The 24,718-nt window shown below is 34.6% G+C and overlaps 2 protein-coding genes across 4 annotated transcripts; one reads left to right on the top strand and one right to left on the bottom strand.

The window, feature by feature from the left end:
• Positions 1-11,263, bottom strand: LOC138332024 (HAUS augmin-like complex subunit 1). The gene is given in 11 exon segments (XM_069279952.1): positions 1-1,519; positions 2,369-2,416; positions 3,138-3,209; positions 3,409-3,474; positions 4,485-4,608; positions 4,976-5,110; positions 5,932-6,064; positions 7,356-7,373; positions 7,376-7,529; positions 9,452-9,583; positions 11,130-11,263. Coding segments are annotated over 10 exon segments (843 nt in total). The 5' UTR covers positions 9,494-9,583; positions 11,130-11,263; the 3' UTR covers positions 1-1,468.
• On the top strand, positions 10,534-21,944 carry LOC138332025 (thiosulfate sulfurtransferase-like). 3 transcript variants are annotated; one of them, XR_011209757.1, is made up of 10 exons: positions 10,534-10,681; positions 10,781-10,853; positions 13,171-13,316; positions 13,799-14,000; positions 14,259-14,354; positions 15,260-15,386; positions 16,620-16,718; positions 17,230-17,354; positions 20,013-21,672; positions 21,712-21,944. XR_011209757.1 is itself a non-coding variant. In XM_069279953.1 (9 exons), exons 3-9 carry the CDS (start codon positions 13,189-13,191, stop codon positions 20,064-20,066), a joined length of 831 nt encoding a protein of 276 aa, XP_069136054.1. In that variant the 5' UTR covers positions 10,534-10,681; positions 10,781-10,853; positions 13,171-13,188; the 3' UTR covers positions 20,067-21,944. The 3 variants fall into 3 exon arrangements, 2 of the variants coding, with proteins under 2 accessions (XP_069136054.1, XP_069136055.1); XM_069279953.1 differs by having other exon boundaries at positions 20,013-21,944; XM_069279954.1 differs by having other exon boundaries at positions 10,563-10,681; positions 10,758-10,853; positions 20,013-21,944.
• Positions 21,945-24,718: the final 2,774 nt, after the last annotated feature.

Genomic DNA, 24,718 nt, shown 5'->3' with positions numbered 1-24,718 from the left:
ATAAAAATATATGTACCAATAAATATGTGATGAATTAAATTACATGTATCATATACCCATAGCACTATGATAGTGAAAATACAGTTTTCAGTTAAGATAAAACGAGCAGAATATATTTTTGTTCAATCTGTACAAAGTGTATATGTACCCATTCATTAGAAATTTTTTTAACAATACATCAAGTTATACATGTAAGACCATGTTTTTCATGGTTTGTACACCCTCAGGATATAGAACATTTCCAAAATTACTATCAGAATTTGCTTTGAAGAATACCACTTTTTTATTAATACACCAAGTTTTGGGGTGTTACTATGTGACCAAAGTGTCAATACTTAATTAACATTGTGTATACAATATACAATACATGCATCATTGCTACGCCATCTGAGGTGTAGCATTTAGATTCATAAGCAAATCACGCCATCTTGCAATTTTGTGCAGGATAGTCACGTAGCAAGAACGCTTGAATAATATCTTTGATCATTCTTGCACAATTAAATTCAAAGATATCTCAATTCAATTTTTAATCCGCTAAAACTTAATCTCTATGAAAATGTTTTGAACCTGAAATTAAGAAATTTAGTAACTGTGAAATAAATTTGGTTAACAGTAACCTGTAAATATTAAAGGGACAATTTCACTCAGGCTAATTCTTTTACATAACCAAGAAGTGAAATATGGCATAAATGTATTGTTCTATATTTCTTATGAAACAAAAAATAACGTTAAATATTGACAAATTCCACGTCATTGTTAAGTATTTTAATTAATATCGTTGAAATATCAAATCATTGATCAATACAATTAACCTTATTATGTGAATTATCTTGCCTCAAAATCATTTTATCACCTTCGCAGTGGTTATGTAGTTCATTTGTTTAACGTGCGTGACTTTGGCTCGGGTAAAGGTACAGCGCCCATATTCTACCTGCTTAACACACTATTGTCAGAGCGATTTGAGCAGTTATAAACAAACGTTTCATTACTCTACGAGCAAGGGACAGGGTTCGGCATACAAGAAGTTCGACCACAAGTTTGAAAATTTCACACACATGTCACCACCATGGGCTTTTCAGGCACATCACAGTAAAACCGACTGATCTAAATTCCATTAGAACTGGTTTTTTTTTCGATATATGTACAAATTTTAATGTTCTCTTAGAATGAATTGTCCCTTTAACTTTTTATGTGAATTGCTTTAAATTTAGTCTATTTTGAAGCTTCAAAAACGTCTGCCTATCATCTTTATCCGATCTGTGCTTGTGAAAACTCAAATCCTGGTTTTTGTAAGGTTTGTTGGCTTAAAACAATAAACAAAAGCCAGAAACCTTACAATTATCAGAAGAACACTGCCGGAGATCAGGCCGATAGATCTGTCTGATAATTAGACTTTCTGTGATGAGCAGGAGCCTCTTCTTTTTGAGTGACAGTTGTAAAGGGTGGGCCATCAATATGTTTTCTGCTTTCATATATGCATCAAGTCAATATTTTTGCATACTTCTGATTCCAGCAGATCCTGTAAAAATCAATTGCATTCAATAATAATAAATCAAAACAATAGATCTATGGTTCTTAACGGTCACCTTATTTCTCAAATATTAAAAACAAAGTGTTTAAACTTTTTTGCCTAATCTATTAATCTCTTACAATCAACAATATGTACAGTGCCATGCCAAAAGTATCAGTCACAATGAAGGCGTGTTTATGTCGCGTCAATAATTTTGATAAAAATGGCCTAGGCATTCATTGTAAGCTTCACTGATGATGATGTGCGACGTTTTTTAGGTTTGCGTATGACGTGATGTTACGTCACACAATATTGCTGTTGTCGTCTGCTTTCTGGTTTTTTCCCGTGGATGTGTATTGGCATGATGTGCCGAAAAGGGACAGAACTGTCGTTGGGCGTTAAAAATATTATCATAGGGATGTTATGGAGTGGATATTCACGAAGAAAGATAGGTATGTATAAAAAATACAGTCTACAGTTATAGACTTTGTTAACAAATTTTGTACATGTGGTTCAGTGGAGAACAGGCCAAAAGTATATGACCAAAGTTAATAAATTTGCGAGATTATCGTTCTTTGGAGAGGACTGTTAAAAACAATAGGAGGGAATCCCTTAATAATATTATTGTTAAATACAATGAGCAAAGGAATGTTCAGACTTCTAAAAGAACACTTCAGTGCCATCTAAGCCAACATGAGATGGACAATAAATAATTGGAAGCGAGTGATTTTCTCAGATAAAAGCAATATAGTTATTGGACAAGACTACAGGGTTTTTATATGTAATCTAATGATCATGCTTCAATAATACTCTATAATTAATATTAAAGATTTTTCTTAAGAATATATCAACACCTACCACTTCTCTCTTCAGTTCTTCCAGCTTTACTTTTGTCAATGAGATATCCTGTAAGAAAGATCAGTAAAGCTAAAGTCTATTGTTAATGCCTCGATCCAGACAATTTATTCTCTAAGTAGACCACACAATTATTAGAATAGTTGAACTAGCTTCAAACTTAATAATTCATGGAAAACAAGATAAGTAAAACTAAATCTAGGGAGAAGATCTATATAGGTAATGCTTGTTATCTGATCCCATTGTCTTTTGTCAAGAAAGTACCGGTATGTTTGAAATTGTAAAACTAAATTTGTTTCTTAATGCCTCCAGACAAGCTTCAAACTAAATGGAAAACAAGATTTGTGAAGCGATTATAAGCTTAAGTTTTGTCTTTGAGAACACTGAACAAAAATTTGTCACTTGTAATTTAATATTATTGTTAACTTGTAATTAGTTCCTCTTAGCAATATTAAAGTGAATAGTCAGGTAAAGGAAGGCTAAAGTCGGTAAAAATGCTGTGAAGGTATCCAGTATAATTTCTTATAAAATAGAAAAATAAAATCTCCCTTCAAAATCACTCTCCATGCGAAAAAATCAATATAAATTATATGAATCCTAAAACAACCATTCCGGCTAGCTATGTCCATGTTTACATTTTCACGCAGCCTCACTTTCAAAGAGTTAGGCAAATTTCATCGTTTTGATTTGTAAGGACTTTTGGAAGGCCAATGAACGCATTTTGACTGGTTTTTTTTTGCTAAACTATTCACTTTAATGATACTTTACATACTGGGGGTAGGCTATGGTAAGTCTGTAACTTTCCCTTGAGTGGGGCCATCTGCTCCTTCAGCTTCTGTAGTTCCTAGAAATCACAAGGTAGAAATCTGTAATATATACTGCAGTTTGAAAATACAAAATATACATATCCGGTACTGTATATCAAATTGATATATTTTTTTTATCAGCAAAGTTTGAAAGAAAGAAATATAAGTTTGCCATGAAATTTTATGTTTAGGAATATTTTTGTTATAAAAGGAACTGAAATTTGTGGAGATATTTACCTCTGACTTTTGAACAAGTTCTCTATGATATATGGACGAATCAACTCCAGTACTGGATAAAACTTTCTGTACAAAAAAGAAATTTATATGTTCAAAACACAAATCACTTTTATTTCAAACAATTAAAAGTAAACACAGAAATGAGATTAAAAAAAAAAGAATGATAATTCTCCTCAAAATGTAATTTGTTAGATTTAAACAATAGATTTAACTCCTTAAGTATTCAGGATGTCATAACTAACAGACATACTCAAACAAGAATTACGCGTAATTATAAGTATTGACCGCATTGTTGATTTATAAATGGAATATTTAAAAACATCTGAAAGTAAAACAAAATCAAGAAAAAGAGAAATGCAGCATAAATGTGTCATACAACCAGCATCTGAATCCCACACCCTGAAATGAATCCTGCAACAATAAGGTCAGTTGAGGAGATAATGATGGCCTTCAGCTATATTCAAAGATTTGTTAGGATAAGACTTACGCTTTTTGAGAAAAAGAGCTAAGTATAGTTTAGCATCACTGCATCCTGCAACAATTAGGTGTGTTGAGGTGATAATGATGGCCTTTAGCTATGTTTAAAATTTGGTTAGAATTGGAATTATAGTTTATTTACAGTTTTTGAGAAACAGACGCAAAACTTTAAAGTCAAGTCTTATGAATAGTTTAGCATCCCTAAGTTTCACAGCGACTGAGCCTCTACATCCCACGGCCTCCGTAATGAATCCTGCAATAATTAGGTGTGTTGAGGTGATAAGCTATGTTTAAAGTTTGGTTAGGATTCAACTTAAACTTTTTGAGAAACAAAGCTTAACACAAAACTGTAAAGTGAAATGTTGACGACAACGCCGCCACTGGAAAAGTATCACCATAGTATCGCCTTCGCGATCTATCATCACAGGCGATACAAAAACATCTTTAAAAAGGTGCATTCATTCATGCAAAAAGAGATTTCTAAAATTCAGATTTTTTTCTTATAGAGGCCCAAGTTCCATCAGACCAAGCATGGGTTTGCTCTACAATTTTGCCGTGCACATTACTGAGAAAGCTAAAATATAGTTCACAGAAATTACCTGAAGTTGAGCAATTTTTTCTTTGTATTCCTTGGCTTTTTCTCGTGTGAACTTTGTTTCTTTGGCCTTGCCTTCCATCTCTGGATGCTGAGTCTTGGCTTGCTGTTGTAGCATCGTTAGACTTCTGCTCAGAGAAAGAAAAAGAGTCATCTAGAAGCTTAAGTTTCATACCAAATCAAGGTGGCATTCATCTCAATGAAATTAAAACAGAATATAGCCAAGTTGGGCCTCTTGTTACCAGACTCTTTTGCTCTCAGTGCACTATATGTGGTCAGTTTCATTCTAATGAGCACTTTCTTTCCCCATCAAATTGACCTTTTTTCTGTGCACCAAGATCCCTAGGGGTACGTAGGATTGCCTTCCTGTTTCGTTCTTAACAGTACCCAACCTTAGTAGTTCGTGGCATGGAATTCTACAGGATTATCTAATTCAATTATCAAAATCCAATCAAATAGTTCAATTAAAATTAAGATCATATTTAAGAAATGTACCTTTTAATGGTGTTATATTTCAACAGAGCATTTTTAGATTTATCCCTGAGATTCTGCAGAGTTGTCTGTTCTTGGTGATAACTCTCCTCTGCTTGGTACAGTTCGTCCTGCAGGGCTTGTAATGCTAACATGTAACTGAAATAATACATTACACATCCATTTCAGTATTTCAGATGTCAGAGCATGTTTTAAAAAATCTGTTTCTCATCTATGTCCCAGATACTTTAAAAGATACCACCTCATATAACATTTACAAAATTTGAAACTAAATCTTTTACCTCATGTATCAACAAAACCAATAACAAATTTTAAATGCCCACATTCCTACAAACAGAACATAAATATTTCAATTGTAATTACTTAATCATAAAATTCATATTCAACAAATTTAATAGAGATAAGTTAGTTAAACAAGCAGATGGCAGATGGTAATTTCCAATATCTAAAATTCAATATTATGCTCTAATTTTTTCTATCTTTTTTTCTGTATTTTTATAATAGGATTAAATTGGGAAAAAGTTGCACTTACAGGAATGGGGCCTATATTCAGCCTAAAAAGACCACAGATATAAAGAATAAAAGAAGAAATCAGTCACATATCCATGTACACTGCGAACTACTGGGTATGCGCCATACATTAACCAGATGTGCACTAATGGGACTAATTTATGTACCATGTGATACCCGAAAACGTTTGTGTGGGACTAGAATCTCAAGTGGTGATTGAGCGCATGTATTTGTAATCTTCCTTTTGAAACAGTGTATATCATCTTTTGATGTCATTCCATCACCAATAGAAACAATAATCCCGCAAAAATCTTACCGGTATCGCATGGTACGTGAATTAATCCCATTGGTCTACCTGGTCATGATCATCAGCAATCAACCTGATCCAGACCCAGTACAGAATACCTCAGTATTTCATGCTTTTATTCCCTTATTGACCATCCTCTTACTTGGTATCTGATACATCCTTGATCTGTAGTAGTAAGGCAACGTTAGCCAGACTTCTCAGACTCATTACACCCGACTGTGATAACACTGCCGATGTCAGGCCGACTCCTCTCAGCACCTGCTCTAACCTTCCAGCTGGAAACAGAAACAACAAAACCTCTACCCTGTATTACTATTAATGTACTACTCAAATCTGAAATGCTTTAAAATTTTAATAATCCAGTATTTAATAGTATAGAAAATTCAAAATTGAATATTAAAGTTATAAGTAGTGTAAATAGCTACATATGTAACTGAACACAACTTCCCCAAGTACAGGAATATATTTTACTTCTGGATTAAATATCTCATTATGGACAGTGGTATGTCATGCCTGAATAATTTCAACTCAAGCAAGAACTTTCTGACATATATGTTTTATCATCTAAGAGTATTAGAGAATTCAGATTCAATGGTTTAGCCGTACACCTTCCACCAGAGCTCAACACGATTTGCGCTCTACTAATAACAGAAGTCTTCTCAGAAGATCTTCCACCTCATAGATAGAAGAGCTTCCAGAAGCAGAAGAGCTACAAATCAAATGAACAGAAGTAGAAGAGGTTAATCGAGTTATAATTAGGATAAGTACTGACAGAGAGAAACAAAGGGAAGTAACTCTGATAGATCAGAATTGCCTACTGTTTTTTTCAAACTTGCCAAGTGTAGATTTGCCAATCTGGTGTCAAGATCGTATATTTGTGACTTGTGCTTTTATTGAATTATCCACTGGTAATAATTTCTAGATACAAAAAAAATGTAGGTGATGTTTGATTTTTCTTCAACAGGGCTAACTTTATTAATTCCTGTACATATTATTATTTAGACATAATTTTTGTGATATTTAGGCCATTTTGCCAGTACTCTTCCAAAATGCCCTTAAGTTTTTGAAGTCAGTCTGAAACACTGAATGTCACATGTACAATCACAGACTAGTACATGGTAAATCATACTTAAAGATGCTCCCCCGCTGACAAATAGTTTTATTTTACTATCAAAAACAGGAGCAGATGATTTAGTATTTTTCTTCAGTTACAAAAGTTACTTACTTTACACCATTACATTGAAAAAATTCAGCTTCAAATTTTACTTCAAGTTAAAGATATGAAAAATAACTATTTGCATCCCGAAAAAATTCCATGACACTATATCTTATACGGAATGAAGTACAGATTGCGCCTGCACCAAAGGCAAAATAATCTTTTTTAATTTTATTTTATTTTTGTGTTAATTAGACATATATATACACACGAATAAACACCAATTATTGTTCAAATGATGAATATCTGTCGGCGGTGGAGCACCTTTAAGTTCACAGATATTGTTTTGGTATCTTGAAACCCACATATAGGAAATTAAACCCTATTTTTCAAGAAATTATCAAGGTAACCTTCAGCATTGTACTCTGTGTTTTCTGACGTAAGTCTGCTATAATAAGTTGTTTATCCTCATCAATAGACCGATTCTTCCTCATCAAGTCATACAGCACACTAATTGTTGTTTTGTTCAGTTCGTATGACGGTACTGGTTCTCCTCCGAAAACATTCTCCAGCCAAACTTGAATCTATAAAAAAAAGTGTAAAAACAGACCAATGATTTATATGCTATTGTCAATCACATATCAATAAAACTAGTATTTAAAACTAGAAAACATTCCTGTCCAATCAAAGACATTCAAACCATCTTCCGAGGATTAATTATATTAGTATTATTTGTCACGAGTCAAAATTTTCACAATTTTAACTAAAGACATGAAAATTTCAGCTGGTTTAAATTTTCTATATTTCCATATACAGATACGTTTCAACCATGTCATATTTAGGGGATCAGAATTTTGCAATCATAGCAATGTCCTGCAAAAATACCATTATGCAAAAGTAACTAGCTACATGGTAATCTGGAACCAGAAACATATATACATAGAGATTGGCAACTCCGCCATTTTTATGATTGGCAGATGTACCTCTGTAAGTCCCTAGGGGTTTTTAGATAAACTCTTAAATAGTTAAAACAGCAGAATAACTTTGATTTGTTATAAAAGTTCAGTAATTTTCAGATGGTTTGAGTACGATTTTGGAAAGAAAAAATGATATTTTAACTTATATCTTAACAAAACAAAATGCACTTCCGGTTTTGAATGTCTGATTTTCAAAAAACCAGGTAAAATTGCTTATTTTCATGCTTTCAAAAATCATATTAAATAACATCAATTTATAAAACTGATCTCATTAAACCTTAATATAATGTTTAAACTTTGTATTGATACACAAATATCATGTTTAAAAGAATCAATACACTTAACAGTAGTTAGTCAAGGGAACATGCCTATAAACCGGAGGTCCCTCTGCCTGTCAACAAAGACAAAGAAGGAGTTTCCAATCTCTACGTATATATGTTTCTGCTAGAACCATGCAATTCCAATTACTGTTTTAAATGTTGAGAACAGAGAAAATACTTTCTAGTCGACTGCACCCACCAGTAATCGAATGTGGGTGCTGACACCATGTTTATCATAAACCCTAGATTCTGTGGAGAAGCCAAGGCTCCATCCATCAGGAGTTATGTACATATACAGTGGCTGTGCCTATACTTATACTTAACACTATAACAAAATTATTAATATATGTACAAGCCAGAGAAGCTACATGTTCCTTAGGGCGAATTTGTTTCTCTAAATTATCCATCAATTAAAACTACATGTGGGCCTAAACATTTTCTCTAAATTATCCATTAATTAAAACAAGGAGTATATATTATCCATTAATTAAAATTACATTTAAACATGTACAGTTTATAGTTTCAAACCCATTTTGAAAACTTTCCATTTGTTACACAAATCAGTTTTAAACTAAAACTCATTAACTGGTTTAATTTGCTGAACTCATTCAGCCCTGAAGACTTATTTAAGGCTCTTTGAAATCAAAGACTGTCTAGCTATACTGAATGTAGTACATTATGAAATTTCAGGGATGAATGAGTTACTAACCAATTCATGGCTTCAGTTTGAAGGTTTTTTGTATAGCTAAAAGGGACTTTGAGGTGCAACTCTGTTGGGCCTTCTCATGATTGGATAACCCTTAGAAGACATAGTGGAGTTGTAATTCAGATTGTAACTTTATACGATCTAGATTGGACCTAAAAGTAATTTTGAGTCGGGAGGGGGGTTATAATGACAAGTTATGTGGTTATAATAATCCACAGGATTTCAACGTCAATATTTTGTATCTGCTTTGTCTATAGCAAAGATCATAAGCTAAGCTATATGGGCGCGACTGAACGTCTACCGTAGGCCTAGGTCTAACAGGTATACTACTGTAGCACTTGGCATTTTTTGTATTGTATGAGGGCGAACTGACGTCACCTAGATAGTTGTGCTGTTTACGTTTGAATAATGGAATGCGTGCGTTCACCCTAAGCAATAATAATATCAAAAGGAGCACCTAGCATAGAATTGAACAAACACTATCGATATTCCAGATAATTTACCTCTTGATGTCGTTCGTTAACTTTACTGGAACGACTTGACATCTCTTGTTTTCAAGTTCGAGCTAGCCACCATTGAGATTCCCGCGGAAAAGTGTTTTCGGAACAAAAGAGATGTTCCGAAGGAAGGATGCCCTAAAAAAGAAGTCAAATTTTGTCCGGATTTGAAGTGGATTTAGTATCAAATTATTATCAACATTTTAATTTCACTAAATAAATCCTTGCTATATGATATAATAAAAAAGCTCATTAATGAATAAATTTTGATTAATTGGTTAATTAAAATATTGCTATAATATTTCAGTACAAGCTAAGGATTGTAGATCTAGATTATATACTATTTTTATAAAATAGATAATTTCTTTATGAATCAAATACGATTTAATACACAGATACATCGGTTTTTTTAATGTCGCCTTATCAAAATGTTGTGTAGATATTTTTTCAGGATTTTAAATAAGTTGATTTGGTCCTCTGTTTTCCCTTGGTGTTCTTAATGAGGGTTTGATATCTGTAAACGTTCCGATGGGGTACGTTTTAAAAGTTTTTTCAAGAGTTTCTAAAATGAAAACTTATTCAGTTAAAAGAAAAAACACCCGTCACGCAACTTTTAGTTGAAATAGCATGAACTCCATCTGATTTGAAATAGCATGAACTCCATCCTGATACTGCATGGGTTACTATATAACTGACGTTATATCCACCCCATCTCATGCATATATATATAATAGCCTCTGGAGTATCGAGGATGTCAGCTTCGCTAGCCAAGGGTATTCAATCCCATACTCTACTACTGTACCCTTGGCAAGCGAGTTGCGAGGATGTATGGACGCGGGGATTTATTTAGTAAACTTCAGGTCCTTTTACAAAATAGCAATTAAACCAAGTGTTTATTCTTTTGCAAGAATTTATAAGCGATACCCTATAAAGGCGTTTCACCAATGGACAGCATCGGTTTTCATACATTTTTTTTAAATTTTGTAACCATTATAAAAGAGTGTCAGAGAACACATCAACATCATGTATATGTTAACATACAGAGTGTATTGTAGGTAGCTGAGCTAAATGGGTAAAACCCCAGACGATCACGATAATAAGGTTATCAAAAGGGATGTAAATCACTACTATACTGGTATTTGTTTACACATTCATGATGTAATTTATGTTATAAAAACGCCCACAAAGGAACTTGATTTGGGCAGTGACTATATAGTTTCCGGTGAATTATATCATGTAAGTATACGTACGCGTATATGTTTATCTTGTCTTCATACACAAAGTAACTGATTTACATGTATACATTATATAGTGTCATCGATTGTTTGTTATCAGCTGTTACCCGAGTTATCGCGTGGTTGCCTCCCTTGGAACGTTATTTTGACGAGACACCAACTTGACAGTACAGGTATGCTATTTATGTTCTTTCTGCTTTGATCTTAATTACTAAACCAAATCACAATTTCTGAATTAAGGCTGTATATAAACCTCAATGCAACTTTAATGGTAGATGGCAACGTTAACATGGCCTCCTTGACTAATACCCACAGTATAGCTAGCAACGAGACAGAGACGAAATCGTCTAACAAACCGAAGCCAGGTAGAGACTAGGCCTATATTTTATTCTTGCAGTTGCAGGCAAATTGACAACCTTGAGCGACTTCAATCGGGTGTTGGTAATTACCATGTCTATAACGTATTATATATCTTGGTCCTACTGCTTCCCTGGTGTCATATTTCTCACGAAAATCATTGCATTTTCGCTGTAACTCGTTGCATCGTCTATCACCGAGTTACGTCCCCTAGAGACCATTCCTCAAGGCAACGTTGAACGATTTATTCCCCTTTGAACACAAATTGAACAAAATAGGCATACTTTATTTCAGTTTCCTGTATTAATTCAATTCAATTCAACTTTATTGCTCCTTATATCCATACGAAAGGAATCGATAGCAAAACATACATATACATAACACACAGTAGATCAAAACAACAACTTTAAAAACATTTATCAAGCCAGCTTTCCTCAGTTCAAATGACTTTCTAACAAAGAGTCCTAAATCCTGTAGAAGTTTTAATCAACATATATATGTATATATTTCTGTTAAAACACTAGAGTGGTATCAAATTTTCAAAATCTTTTAGATGTTACATCTTTATGACTATTAAAGAAATTGTTCTCACTGTTGAGTTAACGGAACACTAAAAATGAAGTGGGTTTCATCCTCAATTTCATTACAAAATTTGCATAACCGCAAAAAAGCTTGGCCTTCAGGACACTAGATCAGATATGACATTGCACTAAAATCATTTTCATTGGTATACTGCCAAGATTTGGTTATCGGGACGACTTCTATGAAAGAAAATGACAGGTTATACTACATATGCGAGTAACACAATTACACATTCATTTACCGTTAAGTTAGCAGCCAGAATTTTAATCAAAAATAAATATTTTCAGTCTTCGACACATCAAGCTTTTCGAAGCAGTGTGTGCTTATGTTTTTTTTTTTTTTTTTTGTTGAAAATGAATTTTAATACACTATAAAACAGCACTCCCGGCTTGTGTTGAAGATATCACTGTTTTCAAATGTGGTGGTATTATGCCTAGTTAATAATGCCTCACAGACCTTCAATGTTCTTTGGTGCAAAAAAACTTTTTTAAATGGTTGTTTTTGGTTGCACTGCATCAACAGCTACACACTGTCACTGTAGTAATCAGCATATATCTACTTATGATATTGAAGATGATGTCGAAAATTGTGCATGTCTGTACGCCGTGTTTGTTTGTTTTATTGATTAATCCATCTTATTACCAGTCAAGATTATGTAAGTACGGCCTCTCATATATGCGTTGTGACGCGTGTATGACGTGCGTGCTATTGGAGACTGCAGTATATTCGTGTTGTGTCTTCTTGTATAGTGAAACTCTTTGCCCTTCTTGCCCTTTCATTGTGCTGTATCACTCATGCTGCCGAAGACCCATGCAACATAATCCACCCGGTCACATTATACTAACAACTGGTGAACCAGTCGTCTCACTCCCTGAATGCTGAGCGCGGGAGGCTTAGATAAGCGCCAAAGACATTGGTCATTTAATCTTAAAATATGCAAAACAGTCGTTTCACATCTTTGATTTAAATGTGAACGCTAAGCGTTCCTTACACAGATACGAGGCCAGTCAGGAGAGAAGTTAGTAAGAAGAGAAAATTAATATCCCTAATTTAGTCGCCCTTTTCAGTCATGAATATTACAGATATAAAAGGATTATTTAGGAGAGTCACTTATAAGGAATTTAGTACGAGAAAGGACGTGAGTGTAACTGTTGGGTCAGGTACTTTTATTTTCTTATTGCTACTGTGACAAGCCTGTTAAAATTAGTAAATCTAAAGATCCGATGAACTCCTTTTTTTCGATACGAGACTTTATTATATTACGGTTTGATCTTTTTCGTTGTCGTCGGCGGCATGGCATGGTGCTTCGGTGAGAAAGCACTCTAAAATAAAAAAAGAGAGTTCCACTATTACAAAGAAACAAAACGTGTATGTGTCACAGTCTCTCGTGACATATAGACATTCACCCACGCAACACATTCCATGCACATGGAGCATGTGCAGTGGGAAGCGTAAAATAAAGGTCTTACACAGTATCTGTCACCTATTCATGTCACGATAATTGGAAAATATAAATGAAAAATTTGATTTTCCATTTTCGATATTTCACAGCATTTTATAGTAGTCACAATGAGCCAATCTTACCTAGTAAACGTGGACTGGTTGAATGAAAGAATCACCAAGGGAGACCTGGACAAGGTGGTCATCTTGGACGTTTCCTGGTCAAGCAGTAAAGACATGAAAGAACACTACAACACGTAAGTAGTTCTTCTTCACTCCATGTATAGTTGTCATCAGCCCACCAAGTCCATCACGTGGACTATCACCCATCCTTCCATCTCTTGCTAGTTTTCCTTACTAAATGCTTCGATCCGTGGAGTTTGTATGCCACTAACTGTTGATACTGAAAAATATCTCAATCCGAGTTGTATTACGTCTCCATGTGTAAGATTAATATGATCTTTTCCCTAGTAACCACGGGAGTATGGGAGAAAATATACCCACTCATTTCTTTATTAAAATTCAAGCATGGATGCTACAATTAAGTCTATTACACGATGTCATTATCCAATTTCATCAACAACTCTAAAGAATCCTGTATTAACTTGAAATTGTCCATATGGAAAGACATTACATAAGTTAAGGGGGAAAAATAAGGTAAGAAAGGTTCCTTACCTTCTTTAAGTCTTTTCTTCTCCCGTCCTAAACATACAGCAGACGCTCCCTTTTTGCTTTTCAGGGAACATGTTCCCGGGGCGTCATACCTCAGTGTAATGGAAGGGAAACACACGGACATGTTTCCCCGTAACATCCCGGATGTGGAAGCCTTTCAGGAAAGCGTCAGAGCTGCTGGAGTGGACAGTGACACTCACGTCATCATATACAGCGACTCGGACGCATGTGGATTCTTCCTCTCGGGTCGTGCTTGGTGGACATTTAAGGTGCTATACACAGTCCGTGTCTATTGTTGTTATGAATAGTCCCACTCTTGATTATTGTATCTAGTCTTCTAGAGGAGATGTCGTTCTTTTTCTTTGGGCTATACTTTTGAGTGGCGCATGACATCTGCAAAGCACTGGAGCATAGAAAGATGTCGTAATTGTTTCAATGTTAACTTGTGTACATTTAATTATTGATTATTGAAGATCAAAGAAGCAATCGAACAATTAGACATTATGCCGATATGTTTTATTTTTCAGCTTTTCGGCCATAAAGACGTGTCCATCCTGAACGGTGGTTGGCAGAAATGGAAGTCTTCAGGCTACCCTGTATCTACTGAAATACCTACCCCGAAGGTAGGTTAGCGGAAATGGAAGTTAATATTCCACCGTAGAACACTCTGTTGTGAAATAATTTCATTAATAAGTCTGCAGCCATTCTGATTTAATAAATGTGAGTACATATGTAAAGCAAAGGTAGGTTTTGAAAAATGGAATTCTGCAGCTCATGCTGTGTCTAGTTAGAAGGATTTCTCTTGTCAAATACATGTCTTATTCAGTGACACCAATGAAGGTTGTACCAGAAATAAAAGTAAGTCAACCTTGTCTTAGTTGATATGTAAGACTCCATATGGCATTGCATCTAGTGTAAAAACATGTGTCTTAGAGATACAACCTTTTAAACAACCCTATATGAGATTATATTTGGGTTTATTATTTTGTTTGGCTGCCTGACAAGAATATTGAAGTGAACATCAAAATCAGTCGGTTTATTACCGAAGCATCGCCCTGTGAAGCGCTCGGTTTTTACATGTACTTCAACTGTTAGTCAGTTAATAATACTTTCTTCATTCATTGTCTCACATTACATTGCCTTTTCATACTTTATATTGATAATCGTTATGGGTACACTTTAAGTAATTACACATAGGGTAGGTTGATAGAAACAGAAATCTATGTACTTCATTTTGCCCAGTGACCTTACTTCCCCGAAAGAAAAGTCTGCAGCCATGAATCTGATGTGGAATTGCAAGTAAGGTTTCAGTCTTTGTTGACAAAATACCATAGATAGTAGTGCTTACAAAACTAAAGAATAAAAGCACAACTGTAATGTATATTTTATACGTTTTCAATGTCAACTTTAACTAATCTGTGTGTAAAACCGTTGACTATGTTTGTAATGGAGTGAAAAGGGGAAATAAAATGTGTGTGAGGAAATGCATTACTGAGAACATGAGTTTATCACATTGCTTTATTTTCAGAAAGGAGACTTCACCTGTAAATCTGATGATAATATACGACTGACCTTTGACACGATGGTCAATAATTTGACATCATCAGACCGTCAAGTGTGTGACAGTAGACCGTCCTCTAAATACTCCGGGCCAGGTATGTGTTCCTGTTAACCACATGTAGGTGACCATATCTGCAGTGCCCTGTGGCTTCCTATGTACGGTGTTACCATAACCTTCCATGACCACTATGCTGTCCAGAGGTCAGGGAAGCCCTGTCAAATGATATTCATTTGAGGTTTCTGACGACAACTACGGCCACTATGTAATCATATGTGTATATACCTGACACATCTTAGCGTCTGATTAGTCTTTCTTGATTTAATACCCATAAAGCTTGTTTTCCAATTTAAAGATAACATTGAATAATTCAGTCGTTAAATCTTATTTTCCAATTTTAAAATTTCAACTTTTCATTAATGACCAGCTTCATGTTGCAGAATTATCACATAATAGAGTGATTTTGCTGCATCATTGATTAAACAGGCCCCAGGATCATGAAACACTGTTAGACTTAAGTTAGCCAATCAAAAAAATCACATTTTGTAACATCATCTGTGATTGGCTAATAGGTATAAACTTAGCTGTTTTCGAATTCAGACCATTTCATGATCTTGGGCCATGGTCTTAAGTAATACTGTTCATTATTAGCTGTAACTAGCATAATACAATACATTGTAGAATGGTTGACTAGTGTTTGTCGTAGGGGTACTCGCCATCATCAAAATCGTGTGAATGTTATGTTTATTTTTGATATTAATTAAACTTTATTTCAGTAATAAATTGGAATATCATTGCTCTTAATTTTCGTTTATTTATTCTATGTGAACCAGAACAAATCTACTTGTGTTATAACATTCAGTTCTGACTCTTAATAATGTTCACAAAAGTCTCAGTAAAATTATGCTTTCATTTACTACATATACACATGTACCTATAAGAATGGATATTACAGAAAAATCATTTGAAATACCTCTATCATATTTAGAATTCGTTCTTCAGCAAAAATCAGTTCTCATTATTAACTGCTTCGCGCGTGTTTTGTGTTAAGAACCATCTATTCGGTCAGATCCTTCAATATGTAACAAAGATATAAAAACAACAAAAAAAGAAACAACGAAACCGCTAACTAGGATGGAAGTCATTATATGAAGCTATCTCCCGGTAGTTTGATCTCTTAACGCTGAGTATGACGAAGGTATTATTATTAAGGTATTATATCACATTTACTTATTTAACAATTTTTATTGTTCAGACATTCTTAACGATCATAAAGTATTGCAATCAATGTTTGTAAGAAATGATTTTATTTGAAATTTATTTTTTGCAGAAAGCGCTGGGCACATAAAAGGAGCAAAGAATCTACCGATGTCTGCCTTACTTAATACTCAAAATGGGACACTGAAAGATTTAGACGGTCTTAAAAAAGGTATTCACGTGGTGTTATGACGACTTCAAGTTATAATTTCATTTTAATACCATGCTTTAGGCGTTGATGAATCAAGGATACTTGTAATATGCTACTTATTGGGAAACAAGATTTGAAAAATGGGGAATTAAGGTCAACGTTAAATTGGTTCTTAATCCAGTACACGTTAAATTGGTTCTTAATATTACCTGTAACCTATCGTCGAGGTCTTTTTATCGGTTTTCAACGCTCTGTTTCATCACAGTATTCGTTTCCGGGTTCCGATGGGTTTAGGTACATAGAGTAGCTAGCTATATAGGCTACCATACTGTCATGAGATCTATGAAACACTAGCTATATTTCTTCTAGATAGATTATTATCATAGACAAAAATTATACAAACTCATAGATGTTGACTAATTATAAATGAATCAGCATTGCATTGATAGCCAATGTGAATTAGCACTAAATTCATGACATTTTTGTAAAGTGTTGAAGGTGCTCTTTGAATGTTTGTTTTAATTGTCTGCAGAATTTAGCACGGCTGGCGTAGACCTGTCTAAACCCATAGCCTGTTATTGTAACAGTGGCATGTCATCGTGTACTTTGGCCTTCACAGCAGCTCTTTGTGGTAATGACAATGTTTCTGTTTACCACGTAAGTATTTATACATGTGGTATTTATCGAGTGCTTTGACATTCAGACTGACTCTTTGTGGCAATAACAATATTTCGGTTTACTATATATGCAAGTATTTATACATGTTTTATTTATCGAGTACTTTGACCTTCAGACTGACTCATTTTGACAATGACAGTGATTTGGTATTAATCGAGTACTTGGACCTTATCCATTACCTTTTCAGTATCTATAACCGTGATATTCATTCAAGTACTGCAATATGAACTAGCCAATGTCGCCTCACAATCTCTAGACATTTAGTGACTAACATGTATGTACACTATTGACATGAATTGCAGTATATTTTTAATTTTTCTTTGTGTCCATTAAGTATACTTATGGTTTCTGGTTCTAATAGAGGCTTCATATATTTTTTTGTCTTCACGAACGATAACACTATCGAGATAAGAGATTCTGTCATATTGTCCAGATTCATAATGGTGTTCTTGATGGATAGGCAGCTTCTCAAATTCGATGTCGGTGTTCATTTTCCCTTTCATATACATGTACTTGTAATCCATCTATCTAATCTCCAATTAAAGTCAAAGTACTATGTTGGTAATGTGAAACATCTTACTGTTCTGTGTAAGAAAACCGATAGATGTCCACATTCTATTTATGCAATCGCAGCACCTCGGATATGGTGCAGTTTTCTTTTTATGCTGTATGAAAAGAGTCTATTGGTAACTGAACTCGACAACAGAAACTTTTTTACCGAATCTCGTCAGGACCAAGCATCACTAATATCAGCTATTAGATATTACGTACAATGTAGCTTTGAGTTGGAATGAATGAATTTTGGTTGATAAATTGGTGACATAGGTTGTCATTAGAAGCAGAAAACATGGCTATCATTTCACTGTGATTTCCATTCGCGTGTTATTGATTTCTGATTTGAATTGGCTTGGTGCAGACGGAAAATCACTCAGTTAAGTCAAATGAAGTTCTGCAGGATGAACATTGACAGACGAATTCAGTGCCGCTTCCGTCAGCTGCTCAAAACACTTATGTGTCGGTTGTACTCTATACAGACAAAGAAGAGTAGAGTTTCTAAGATTTCACTAAACCAACTCCATTTCACTATTGAATTTGCATGATCAATGAGAATGGAGTTGGATGAATGATTTAACACCCATTCCCTATGATTTAACACTTATTCCCTATAATATCACTATCGAATCCTGGTTCAATATTCAATGTACGTATTCATATAATGTGATGAAGAATTTACACAAAAATATCTACTTCACAGTACCATTCGGAATAATACAGGAATACAAATAATTGCTGCATGTATTTCAAACATGGATGCAACAATAGGGCTTACTGAAGAAAGCTACATTAATTCTGATCATATAGAACATTTTTCAATGCGTAAGGGGTTAGAATTGGATTCTACAAAGGGGTTTAAAATGAAAGAAATCCTGGATTACAGAGAAGAAAGAGAATACGAGCGCTTCAACGTCTGCTTCATCCGCCATTGACGCATTTGTCATTTAGACTGTACGGCTGTACGAATGTTGTGGTATTGGTTGACCGCGGTCGAGTTTCATTGTGAGCTGGTAGACAGACGTAGCACTGCTCTGTTAACTCGAGATATTCTCTATACTACAACACACAGACACAGACATCTACACACTCCCCTACAGCACACGAAGTGTTAAATGTGGTAATAGCCGCTTTCTGTTTCCGAAGACAGTGTTGGGGAGAAAGCTAATGGGAGAAATCTTATACAAGCGTCTATTGCTTTTGATACGCCGTACCAATAATACCAGTTGAAAAGAGTCTTCTACAATAACCTCTGTCATTATACTTGATTATTCTGTTTATTAAATACAATAAAGCCTACCTTAGCGACAATCTCTGTGTAAAAAAACCATCTGCTTAACAGAAGGGGGGGGGGGAAAATGGGTGTAAAAAAACATCTGCTTAACAGAACAACTTTGTTGGAGTCAAAATTTCCAATTATAATGCAAGTTGACCTACATTTACTGGACTACAAGACTCATTTCTTTGTCCCATGGGTTCTTTCTAGACAGGTTGACTTATCATGTGGATGATTATTAAAATAAACTTGGAAATTCGTTGGATTATTTATCTCATTCATGCCTAGTGCTTCCCTTGAATTATTTCTTCTTGTTTTAATATTATAGTTTATCAACAAATTAGCTAGGCTTCACATGTTCTGAATAGCATTGCGATTTTTGATACATGCTTATATCGTTAGTCATACAATTCAAATATGTTATTTAACTAAAATCTGTTATTTAAAGATGCTCCACCGACAACAGAGCATAATTGATACTCATCATTCGAACAATAATTGGTGTTTAATCGTGTATACGTATGTCTAATTGACACAAAAATGATATAAAATATAAAATAATTAATATTCCTTTTGGTGCATGCGCAATAAGTACTTCATAATTGGATATAGTGTCACGGATTTTTTTTCGGGATGCAATCAAAGTAAAATTGAAGCTCAAACTTTTTAATGGTGGTAATAGTGTAAAGTAGGTAACTTTTGTAATTGAAGAAAAATACTAAATCTTCTGCTCCTGTTTTTGATAGTGAAAAAATAACATTTGTCAGCGGTGGAGCATCTTTAACTAAAATCTGTTATTTTAATTACAGGGAGGATTTACAGAGTGGGGGAAGAGATCAAAGGAGGATCAGATCGAGAAGTAGACAATGATTTACTTCCGAATGTCGACTCGCATGGTTAACAACTCACCTCAACACATCTAATCCAGCAAAATCATACTGCTCTGTGATTCTCATTGTCACGTCCAAAATATATTTCACATAAGTCAAAGTAACCAACGAACACAAAATGATATTTTTTTAAATCCAGTACTCCTTAAAATAATATTCTCATCAATACAAGTTTAGTTAATGTTTACTGAACTCGTATCTCCGAAATTAATTTCTTTTAGATACATATTTTCAAAATGCATTTGCGATTGATTTCAATTGTGAATGCTTTAAGTAATCACTACTTCATCTGAGCTTTAATAAACATGTAATACCTTCAATAAAGTAACTATTGTAAGGCTGTTGATAACATCTACGCGTGATTATTAAAAAGGGAATATTAGGTTTTACAGGGATTCTATTTCGTATAAATCTTTACGTGTATTGAATTGAGGGAAATGTTACAGATTGTAGAGATATCATGTGTTGCTGGTATTTTATAGAATTTGTATTTGACTATGCTTTAGTAGGTTATTGATCATTTTGCCGGTGAAATATCAAAATTAATTCAAGTGATGGAGAGAAGATGAAGACTTTTCAAGTGCTGGTATAGAATTTTTCAGTGATGTACTGTACAACCCATCTTTATTTTTGATCAATCAGTATAATCTTGTTTATTTCAGTGACGATAATAGTTCGGAGATGGTTTAAATAGGCCATGCATGATCAAGGCTAAATTCTTGTGGCTTTCGCAAAATAATTTGTTGAAACGAAAATGAACGATCATAATGCTTTATACATGTATTTGCAAATACAATCCAATGAATATAACAATCTTTACACTCTACAATGTGCATCCAATTTGGCGTTTGTTGCTTTAAGGTTGATACGACGATTGATTTAATCATAACGTTTTCTTTGTTTTAATTGGTTGCGGCTTTTGAATGCTTCTGCGAAGGTCATTATAAGCAAAATGTATAAATTATGTAGAATCATGGTTTTTTTTTATTCGAGATTTGAATTAACGATGATGATGCCAAGAACAGAAACAATGATTTTGTAATACACATGTCAAATAATATTTACTTATAACTAAACAGAACAAAGATTTATGAATATTTTATTGAAATGATGTAGCAGACCTACTTATCAACCAATCACTGTAAACTGACTTATTTTCAAGCGCAATTGAAATTCGTGTATGCGCCGGCGATTAGAGATCGCGAAAAGCACAATGTCGCAAAACTCTTTCAACGTAGATTGAGTAGAACCAAATGACTCGAAATCGCAAAAAAGGTCGACTGGAAATCCATTAGCATTGGAAGACGCGAAAAGTCGCTTGGAAAGCCATTAGCATTGGAAGACGCAAAAAGTTGCTTAGAACAGCCACCGGCATTGGAAGACGCAAAAGTTTCTTGGAAAGCCATTTGCATTGGAAGACGCGAAATTCGCTTGGGAAGCTATTAGCATTGGAAGACGCGAAAAGTCGCTTGGAAAACCATTAGCATTGGAAGAAGCGAAAAGTCGCTTGGAAAACCATCAGCATTGGAAGACGCGAAAAATCGCTCGGAAAAGCCATAAGCATGAGAGACGCGAAAAAGTCGCTTGGAAAACTTTTAGCATTGGGAGACGCGAAAAGTCGCTTGGAAAACCATTAGCATTGGGAGACGCGAAAAGTGGCTTGGAAAACTATTAGCATTGAGAGACGCGAAAAGTCGCTACGAAAACAAGTTGGTTTACATCATATATAATTACACGATTTGTTAACAACTATAGTGCCATAACCTAATCACGTAATGGAACGGGTAATTATGTTTAATATGTTTGTTAATTATTATTTTTTGATTGATTGAAATATATATTGGTAATACATGTAGATGAGTTTGTTTTAAATTTTGACTTATGTATACCATCATTTTATATTCCCTGCAGAGGAAGCAGTCAAATGGATGAATATGGAAATATATTATAATGAATTAGTCTTGTGTACCATTCGTTTTAAATGTTGTCGGAGCACCCTGTGGAATTCTTTGATTTTCATCCACTGATTCTGTGTGAATGTTTTTAATGGACAAATTCTTACACTATAAACAATGGCCAAGATAGATATCAGTAATATACTGTATACGTGGAAATTAACGCGAAGAGGAATTTTCGCTAATTACTTACGCGAAGAGCGTTAATTTCAGGGTGAAACAATCTCCCACACGTAACCGGGTATATAAATCTGTGTTACAAAAAGTTAGCAGGTGTATTTATCACAAAACATAATATCGCGAAACGTTTATTTGAGCAAATTGCGAAATTAAACCCTCGCGCAACTATCCACTTTTACAGTAGGTAAAGGATACTTCATATTCATATATATAATGCCCTGGATATGGATTTTTGAACCAGTTCCAAGTTCTGTTTTCCGTCGGATTAGCTGGTCAAAAGGTCTTATTAAATACTGATTTAAACCATGCATTTCCATCTGCGTTAAAATCTTCACCAAGCATTTACAGTGTATGTACCATTGACACAGCACGGGCCCGGCCGTCTGGCAGTAGTGCTGCTGATTTCCGCGACATCTGTGGATCCTTACCGGCATGATTAAGCAGTTTGGCCTCAGGAGATTACCGCGAATCTACGCTAGTTAACTGTGGCCTGACAAGACGAACGATGGCTGCAAGTACTCGTCACTGTGACTGTCTAGAGCAGATCGAATGCTGATAAAGAGCTCCGCTCTTTTAAACTAGCATCACAACAGAACAAAAAATCCTGCTTCGTCCATCTCGTTCTGCTAGCTAAAGAATTTTGCTTATAAATCATTTCCCAGCAGTTTTTATTATACCCCCTACACACATGTGTTCCATTTCGGAGACATAGTGAATTGTTTAGTTTATCATACAATCTGACACATCATGCTGTACTTCACTGCCGTTACTAAACATGTATGTGTGTAGCTACTACTCGATACATGCACCACACATGCCATATGTTACAGACTGAAGTAGAACTTCTCACCGTCTTATCCGGATGTTTTAGCGTTCAGTTAAAGACCAGACTGTCTCCGGTGCTTCACAATTTCGTTTCGCCCGATTGACATGGCCTGTTTTGCCTATGCTCGAAAACACTGCATGATCTGGACCAGTTTCCTTATTATTTCTTCACGTGTGTAACTTTTAAATGTTAACTAACTTAAGAATTATACGGAATTTCAATGATACTTTACGATGGAAAATTTCCTAAAATTAAGCAACATTTGTGAAACTTGGGTCTCAACAAATTGTGAAAAAGAAACATTTGGTATCGTATTAAAATGAAATTTAATAGTAATAAAGAAGATTTGCATTTCTTATGGCCAATTTTATGAAAAGATATGACCAAAATGGTCACGTCTGAAGATAATTTGAGACCTAGGACATCACGTACTGTGAAATCCATAACGCCGACATTGAACCATATCAGTCAGGAAGACATTTTTAGTGTAACCATGGAGGATTGCAAAGTCAACTTACATAATTCGCCAAGGTTAACTAAAACTGATAAAATGTCTGGTTATACCAATATCCGGTTGTTGTAGTATGTATAATTTATATGATAAAAGTGTTAATAATGAAAGAAGATAACAAATCGCTTGCTGTTAAGTCAACGTAAGTATGAAGCCCTTTGAAACATTGAGTTGCGGAACAATTTCTTTACAAAATATATTTTTGTGGCTGATCATGTATGTCAATGACCCTTTAAAAATTTACAGCATATTTACCGACCTCCGTGTCGGTACATTGATACTGAAATAAAATAGACTTGGCGTATTGTAATAAATAATTTAAAATATCGACGACTAGCTCCCTCGTTAGATTTTCTGTATATACAATGTGAGAACTGATTTCTAATCAACATCTTTTTTTCTCAAAAAATTGCATTTTTGCCTACCAAAGAAAGAAACATTCTGTCAGGTGTTTGTGATGCTTACAATAAGGAAGGGTTTCTAACAATGGTATTGGCCATGTTCTGTACCAAACATACAGTAACACATGGGCTCGGGCTATTTTGCGGCGGATTTTCACAGTAAGACGACCTTATAAACATCGCTCTCCTACATAAGGCGAACTATCGGTTGACAAGCATACAACAATCATACGAGTATATATATTGCCCGTCAACCCATAGATAACCCCTATCTAATGGACACCCATGAAATTGATTACATTACAATTAATGTAAATGTAGTCAAATTCAGAACGTAATAGTATTACAGATTCATTTTAGGGTAGTACTTGTTAGGTTTCTTCTGTTTTCCTTATTATTATTATATTTACATTGCCATTACACATTTATAAACCCTACGTATGGACAGTGCCTATTATCTAGCCTAGTTTGGTGCATCCTTAAGATCTCTTGAAACTACACCAGCTTTTTAATTGGTCAATTGTTTGTGGGTTGTTGGGGGTTTTTTTTGGTGTGTTTTTTTTTGGGAGGGGGGATGGGAGGAGGCGGTTCCCAATAAACGATTGTGTTATTTGTGCCGTTTAGAAGATATATATTTCAAATTAGTTCGCGTTAGAAAAGTTGTAAGCATATTTTTCTGTTTGAACGACGAGGGACAAAAGACGATTCATTACGTCACTAGAATCTCGGTTAAACCAAACAACAAGCCATCG

This window comes from Argopecten irradians, chromosome 9 (genome assembly GCF_041381155.1).
Source record: "Argopecten irradians isolate NY chromosome 9, Ai_NY, whole genome shotgun sequence".
Taxonomy (NCBI): domain Eukaryota; kingdom Metazoa; phylum Mollusca; class Bivalvia; order Pectinida; family Pectinidae; genus Argopecten; species Argopecten irradians.
This window is presented reverse-complemented; position numbering and strand designations above follow the sequence as displayed.